Genomic DNA, 8,679 nt, shown 5'->3' on the forward strand with positions numbered 1-8,679 from the left:
TGTCTTCAAAAGAGTTATTTAACAAAGAACCTTTGAAGAAAGAGAAAAATGTGTTGCATCACAAACAGAAGCCATTAGCTGCTGATCTGATACAGTTGCTCAGAAGACATCCATCATGGCATTCCCCAATGAATTATTTGGTTCTGTACCCCCAACCAATTTTTATTTAAAACTGTTGTGTTTTTTTTAATTCCTGAATAGACTGTCGGAATTTTACATATGATTCTCAACAATCCTATCAGATGAGCTCCTTATTCGGCTTTCTGGTCACACTGCTTAAATCATTTCTGCTTCCAGGATACAAGAAAAAGAGTAACTCTCACCATTACATAGTATAAACCCCACCCAATATATGTGAAAACACCATTTAAATACCATTTCTTTAATATGATGCCATGCACTAAGCCTAATAATTTGTGCTCTGCAGATCCCCTGTTCCTTCAGGCAGCTATCTGAAATGTCTATAGCAACACCTACCACTATTACTTTGACCCGTGAGGGTCACAGAAGTACTCTAAGAATAACCTTTACTTATAAAGCACTTATAAAGTCAAATCAATTTGCAGAAGTGAAAGCCATCCAAGTGGCCCTAAAGATTGCTGAATGAGAACAGTGTATCTCTACACTGTACTGTATCTCTACACTGACACCGGGATGGTGGCTAATGCCCTGTGGCAGTGGCTTCAGCAATGGAAGAAGACCAATTGGCAATGCAGGGGTAAACCCATCTGGGCTGCTGCATTGTGGCAGGACATCGCTGCACAGGTAGAAAACATGACTCTGAAGGTGCGTCACGTCAATGCTCACATGCCCAAAAGTCGCACCACTGAAGAACATCAGAACAATAAGCAGGTGGATAAGGCTGCCAAGATTGGAATAGCTCAGGTAGACTTAGACTGGGAGCAGAAGGGTGAGCTATTTATGGCCTGATGGGCCCATGAAACATCAAGACATCTAGAAAGAGATGCGACGTACAGATGGGCTCGTGATGGAGGAGTGGACCTGACCATGGAGGCCATCACACAGGTTATTCATGAATGTGAAACATGTTGCAATCAAGCAGGCCCACACAAGTAAAATCTCCCCAGAACAGCGGACGGTGGCTGGGTTTCCAATATGGTGAGGCCTGGCAAATTGACTACATTGGACCACTGCCATGAACACACCAAGGCAAGAGCTACATACTCACCATGGTGGAGGCAACTACCGGTTGGTTGGAAACATATCCTGTAAACCAGGCCACTGCTCGAAACACCATCTTAGGCCTCGAGAGGCACATTCTGTGGCGATATGGGACCCCAGAGAGAATTGAATCAGACAGTGGGGCTCACTTTCGAAATAACCTCATCAACTCTTGGGCAAAGAAACATGGCATTGAGTGGATATATCACATCCCTGATCACCCACAAGCCTCTGGAAAGATTGAGAGGTATAATGGACTGCTGAAGACTATGTTAAGAGCATTAGGTAATGGGGCATGGAAGCATCGAGATACAAATTTAGCTGCAGCCACTTGGCTGGTCAACACTAGGGGATCTGCCAACCACCGTGGTCCTGCCCAAACAAAACCCCTACATACTGTGGGAAGAGAGAAGGTCCCTATACTACACATAGGGAAGTGGCAAAGAAACATGGCACTGAGTGGGTGTATCACATCCCCTATCACCCACAAGCCTTCACTTTTGCTTTAGTAAACTGCCTTTATCTCTTATCTATGAGGGATTTCCCATCTTATTTTCTTCTCCCATCCTGTTGGGGAAGGGAATGATAGAGCAGTCTGGTAGGTACCTGACATCCAGCCAAGATCAACCCATCACACAGAAAAAACAGCTTTATTTTAAACAATAAACCTAGTCACTTGTCAAAGTACCTTGAGGGTTTTATTCATCTTCAAAAAGGACTCCAACCTTGAACCAAAGACTGTAAAAGGTATGAGTCAAGCAACTGCTCGTACTCACTTCTGAACTCTATGAACGAAGAGCACGTGATAAGAAAAGTTGAATGCACTTCTATGAAGAAAAACCAAAATATTTTACATTTGCAGAGATCTCACTTAGAGGTTCTAGGCAATTGTCAAGCTTATGCAAAAGTAAAGCTTCACAAAATAGCTCAAAACCAAAAAATTAATTTACACATACTGGAAACTAGTGAAACTATTGAGCATGTCACTATACTCTGCACTGAAAGAAATTCAAAATTACCTTATTTCATTGTTACTTTATCACAGTGTTATCATAATTAACTTTGAAACAAACATGCTATGGTGGGTTAACCCTTGCACCAAATCATGGTGGACTTGGCAGTGCTAGGTTAATGGTTGGACACAATGATCTTAAAGGTCTTTTCCGACCTAAATGATTCTATGAACCTCATCTGGCTATCAGATAGCCACACAGACACTTTCACTCTCCTTTCTAAAGAGGATGGGGGTGGGAGGGTGTAATAGGATGGAAAAGCTTGTGGGTAGAGATAAAGATAGGAAGATCACTTACCAATTACTGTCACAGGCAAAACAGACCCAACTTGGGGAAAAATGATTTAATTTATTGCCAATTAAAAATAAAGTAGGATGGCAAGAAATAAACCCCAAAAAACTAAAACACTTTCCTCTCCCTTCACACCCTACCCTTCTTCCCAGTCTCCACTTCTTCATTCCCAACTCTTGTACTTCCTTGCCCCAAACAGGAGGGATGTGAAATTGGTGGTTGCAGTCAGTGCAAAAGTTTGTCTCTGCCACTCCTCCTCACACTTTCCCCCCTGTTCCAGCACAGGTCCTCTCCACAGACAACAGTCCTTCAGGAAAAGACTGCTCCAGCATGGGGTCTTCTCCATGGGCTGCAGTTCACTCCTGGAGCCTGCTACATTGTGGTCCTTTCCACAGGCCACAGATCCCATCACTGGTCCGCTCCCACTCCTCTCCATAGGCTGCAGGGAAATATACCTGTTATAGCAACACGAGCACATCCTACTCCTCCTGTTTTTTCCTGACCTTGCTGTCTGTGAACTTGTTTCTTACACTTCCACTCCCTTTCCCCTTTTCTTACACATACTGCTGCAGAGCATAATTACCCTTTCTTAAATTTATTTTCAGAGGTGCCATCAACTTCAGTGGCTCAGCTTTGGCCAGCAGTAGTTCTTTGCAGATCCAACTAGAACCAGCGCTGTCCAGCTGTCCACCACATCTCTCCTCACTGAGGCTACCTCTGGAACTCCCCACCACCAAAACCTTGCCATGTAAAGCCAGTATATGTGAATGACATTAAGGATCATATTTACATAAGAACATAGTAATTAGCATGAATTCAGATCAGAGGTTCAGATGACTATTCATGGAAAGCTGTAGGAACATCATAGAATATAGGACATTAGATTCTCTACAGCAACCTTTTAGTCTCAAATAGTTGAGACACGAAATACAAAATTTGAGATATAATCCAAAAGCGTTAATCCTTTAAACTGGAAACCAAGTGGTATAATTTTTTTCTGTGAGAAAGTATTGCAGTCTAGTTACATACTGTGTGAAAAAGCACTTCTGTTAATCAGTGAATCAGCCTCTTTAATTGTATAACCTCCTGTTCTTGTATTATGAAAAAAAAAGTTATAGGCACTCTTCATCTATATTAAAGCTATTCATTCTTTTTAGGTTCTTTGTCAGCCTTGAAGATAAAGATTTTTTTCAGTGTCTATTCTGCCTGAATTTAACTGTTTGTCTTCTTATGACTCATTTTCACAGCCTTTAACTACCACATTTGTCCAACTAGTTAAAGTTCCCTAGGCCAAGAATGGATTTTGTTTGAAAGTCACTAATTTGCAGGTATTAGTCACAGTTGTGAATGCCCAAAATTTTCAGTTGGCCTTCATGAAACAAGGAACACAGATAGCAGCCACCTGTAAACTCTCGTCTAAGTGATTTGCCTGACATTTCCCAAGAACTCCATAGAAGAGGCAGGAATGAATCCAGCTTTCCACAACAAAATTCAACTCACAAAAATACTTCCTTTCTATAATGCCTCATCTGGTCCTCCCCTACATACAACAGCCTCCTTCCCTATACACCCTTGACAAGGCAGAGTACAACAAAGATAATATGTGGCTATGTAATTTCACAGTGCTCAAAGAGGGCTGAATTAGGTTTCTCTGTGCTATGTAGTTCTGGAGCATCCCAACTCCTGAGTACTCAACCCGACAACCTGTTCTGAACAGCTTCCTGAATGCAGTAACATTTTTCACATCTCACCACCAACAAACACAGTAGCAGCAAAACCAAGCATGATTATCTATAGTGATACCCCACAACCTTTCCCAAGTTGATAACACTGAACTAGACAATAAGGTACACAAAAAGTTAAGTTTCTCCATATTGCTTTTCCTCTTAACACAAGTTAATTTCACTCATCTGGTGTCACTCATTATTGAGAATTAGCTCTTTCTAAAGTTTCTTGGAAGACCTTTTAGTCACCCCAGCTCAAATAACTGTCTTATTTGCAAACATTTCTATCCCAATATTCCCTTCCCTCACATCCTCCACTCTGGATAATTTCTCAAGTTCTATACCTTTTCCACTTCTGAAGGTATTCAGCAGTCAATGGCAAAAGGTCAATGGTTGAATTTACTCTCTCTTTTCCTGTCTTCCAACCAACTTCTGATCGCAATGTGACTTTATTTCTCACCACAAAGCAAAGAAAATCACCAATAGACCCTCAAGAAAAGTAAGATTATACCTCCATCAGATACTTATTTAAGAGCCCTGAGACATTGGAATTCCAAGTTCTCCAGCATTTATCTTCCCAAATACATCCTTCCCCATTGCAAAACTGATTCCAGCAAAACCAAGCCATTTTGACAAAAAACACAGAGCAGTGATACAATTTATTAACATGTTTGAAGCTCACTTTTCTCCTATACCTTATCCTTGCAAGAACAATTTCCATCATCTTACAGATTGAGAATTCTCAGCCAGCCACAGACCCTATACCAAGGCAACCTTATAACTAATATAAAATTAACATGTTAAATGGGGAAAAAAGAAAACCATCAAGAAAACTCAAGACAAACCAGGTTCCTATAAAACCTATTGCAAAAGTACAACTGTTGCTGCAGCTTTATCTTTTCAATTTTGATGATGTTTTTCCTTCTTTATATAGAAAGATATTTATGTCAACAACGTAACATTACCATCAACAGTTTATTAGAAGATAAATATTTTAATTTTTAAAAATATGCAACTTCAAAGAACACCGATGTACCCATTTCCAATTTTTAACAAAACCATGCTTAACATTATTTCCATACTTATTTCTGCTGATAAGACTGAGAAAAACGTTATTCCCCATACTACAAACAAAACCTAATATACACTAGAAAAACCTCAAAACATAATCTCTATCAATCGGGAACATATTTTTAAAAACTGTTTTGATAATTCTCTTTAAATAAAACATCACAATACATTGTACCACTTTCATGGCTTTAACCAGTGCAATCTAACAAGTCCACATCCTACTACCCTGCTTTAAATCACCTTTAAATCTCCCTGCACACCACCAAAAACAAACAACAAACACACACACAACACATCTTAATCAGAAAAGAACCAAGAGAATTTGGTACCTTTACTAGAAAAAAGGGTTAGTAGATTCAGGCAAGTCTGGTCTTAGATAGGCAAGCACACACACTAACAAAATGCTCTAGCTATAACACTGAATAGTTATCATACCAACCCTCCATCTAGAAGTCAGTATTACTCCCGAAATTTGAAGTCTTCTAGCACATTGCTTTCAAAACATCAAGATTAAAGAAAGATATCTCAATTCCTTTTAAAAAGATTATTCTCACAGCTCTAGGAGAATCAAAATTATGTATGGAGACAGGTGCTAAATTTAGTTCCTAACAGAGCAAAAAATTATCCTTTCAAGACACAAGGCAGAACTTCTACATAATATTTTATATTAGTGCAATTACCTGTAAAAAGGAGTAGAAGACCAAGTAAATTTATTTACAAATATCACACATAACTTCTCTCTACATAAATTCCCTTTCATTTTTCTGTCCATTCTTCTCACTTTTTTTATTAATCCTTAACTATCCACTTTATATACCCATAGCAAAGAAAAACCCACCAAAAAATGAACAAGGACAAACACGTAAAATAATTCGATGATGATTTCTCTACCAAAGCTGCTACTACATCGGCATGTTTCCTCTTTTTAAATACAAAATTTAAAAAGAATATATTACTTCTCAACCTGCCAGAGCTACCAAAATACAAACTACACCTGAACACGGCCACAAAGGCTGCATAAACTCCTTCTCCCAGTCCCAACACCACAGCCAATTACCTGCATAAGTTCCTTCTACACCTGCTGTGCAACTCCCCCCTTCATTATACCCAAGTAGACCACAACCCAATCTACTTTTCCTGGATGCCAGGCCACCCTCCTTGCATCATCTCCCCTCAAGTGCTGCTGTCCCGGAGCCTCATGCCCCACAGTCCCTTTTCCTCCTCCTCCTCCCTCCATACCCTAAGAAACCTGAAGATACTTCCCCTCACAGAGAGCATATCATGCCAAGCCTGCCTCCTCTTCTTCTGCACTCCTCCCTTCACATCATGCCATTCATAACTCCCAGGGCACATCAGCAAGCCACCCTGACACCCCCACACACATACACACACCCCTTACACCTTCCTCCTTCCCCCAAAACAGATTCCTTCAGGCCCACCTCTCAGGTTCATCTTTCAAACAGTGAAACAAAAGTAAGAGAAGTGAAAATAAACAGCTCTCCTGTCTCCTACCCTCTATTATCTACCTCGGACACACGCCTTGACTAGGACGAGGCAAGGCCCGAGTTGCAAGCTAGTGAGGAGTGGCAGAGACCAGGCCCACTTCAAACTGCAGCAGGCCCTTCAACCTCAGCAAGCACAGGCCTGGCGTGCGTGCTTAGTGGCGACAGAAAAGGGACTCACAGCCTACCCCATAAAGTACACGGCCACCGCCTCCCCTCCCGCGACACTGCAAAGCAAGGCTTGGCCGCCGCCTTCCTCCTCCCACCATGGCCACTTTCCGCGACCGACTCCACAGGCCCCGCTCTCAGCGACGGTGCCGCCATGTTGACCCACCTCACACAGCGGCAAGAGAGACCGTACAGGGCTCAAGGACATCTCCCCCCCCGCCCCTACTTCTTCTCTCCCCCTCCCCCCTCACCTCTCCCCCTCTCCCCCCGCTCCCTCTCCCCGCGCTCTTGGGTCTCTCACCTTCATGTCGGGACATCCTAATCTTGAGGCTGCTGCCCAGGCCTGTCCCTAGGCTCCCGCTGGGCTGCTCGGGCGTCGCTTCAGCCTCGGTCCCTCCAGCCTTACGCGCTGACCCCCAAGCACGAAGTGAATAAGCAAGAAAAAGCGGAAAGAAATGGGGGGGGGGGGTGTTGTGAAGCAAAGAGGTATTTGTTTCAAGGGCCCCAGCCAGCCGGCCAGCCGGCCGGCCAGCAGGCCTGCCTGCCTGTCTCTCTGTCTCTCTGTGTCTGTCTGTCTCGCTCTGTCTGTCTGTCTCGCTCTGTCTGTCTGTCTTGCTCTGTCTCTGTCTGTGTCTGTGTCTCTGTCTGTCTCTCTCTCTCTCCCCCTCCCTCCCTCAGGGGGGCGGATCCACCAGCAGTGACTTCCCAGGCGCCACGAATAGTGAATCTTAGGCCTCTCTTCCTCTTCCGCCGCCTTAATCTACATCCCGCTTCCCGAGTTCCCACCTCTATTCCCTCTTCTATTGTTACTATAAAAACACTGACTCCTTGTACACCTTAGCTCTTTCTTGTCCTAAGATCAAGGTCTCCCAGTTTCTTTCCTTCTCCACCTGTTTGAGTTTTTTAATTCTTTCTCTATTTTTTTTCTTCATTCCTTCTCTGTCCAATAGCCACTGCTACTGCAAACAGGAAGGAAGACGAAATACACAGCCAATGGAAAGGAGGATCGGCACCGCCCAGCACAGGGAAAGCCACGGAGTTGAGCATAGTTTACATGTAACTGGATGGGTCTCTCCCTTTCTTCCTCCAAACTAGGAGAGACTGCTGTCTCCAGGCATTCACTAGAGACACAGCCTTCTTCATCATTTTGGCTTCTGACAATTGCCCGTGTGCCGCGGGAGGGAGAAGAGTCCCCCCGCTCACCCTTGTTGTAGAACACACCGCTGTATTGGTGGGGCTGCGCCTCTGCAGGTGCACGGAGATCTCCCTCGTCCCCTAGTAAGGACACCAGAGAGCGAGGAATGGCAGCAACCCGACAGCAGCCCTGAGGAAGGGGACAAGCTCAGCGAGGTGGTTCATGGTACTTCCCATTCCCTCTCCTTTCCAGTGTGGCTTGCAGAACCCTCTCTGTAATTTGGGGAGGTGTAGCGAGCAGTGACACATGCCCTGATGTTGGCTGCCTGACTCCTGAAATGCTGAGGGTGCTCAGGTAACTTCTCAATCAGCTGAGAAAGGTAAATGCCAACCTGCCTGCAACAGGTGCCGTATTGCACGTGTGTGGGTTTTACCTAGTCTTGATAATCTTCAGTGTTTCTGCTTAGGCTGGAAGTGCTGAAAGGTGGAGAGGGTGACCTGGTGGCCACAGTAACATACTGATTTGTCATAGGCGAACTAAGCCATTTTAGTGGGATATTCTCATACTTTTCTGTACATTTTTTTCCATTCTGC

The 8,679-nt window shown here is 43.5% G+C and overlaps 1 protein-coding gene across 1 annotated transcript in view; it reads right to left on the bottom strand.

Annotated features, from left to right (window-relative positions):
- LOC135405097 (E3 ubiquitin-protein ligase KCMF1-like) overlaps window positions 1–7,631 on the bottom strand; it is a 63,836-nt gene extending 56,205 nt beyond the window's left edge. Inside the window, exon 1 of the mRNA XM_064639809.1 lies at window positions 7,253–7,631. Within this exon, the coding sequence (XP_064495879.1) occupies window positions 7,253–7,268 (16 nt within the window). The 5' untranslated portion in view covers window positions 7,269–7,631. The remainder of the gene's footprint in view (window positions 1–7,252) is intronic.
- Window positions 7,632–8,679: the final 1,048 nt, after the last annotated feature.

The sequence above is a fragment of the Pseudopipra pipra genome, chromosome W, assembly GCF_036250125.1.
Source record: "Pseudopipra pipra isolate bDixPip1 chromosome W, bDixPip1.hap1, whole genome shotgun sequence".
Classification (NCBI taxonomy): domain Eukaryota; kingdom Metazoa; phylum Chordata; class Aves; order Passeriformes; family Pipridae; genus Pseudopipra; species Pseudopipra pipra.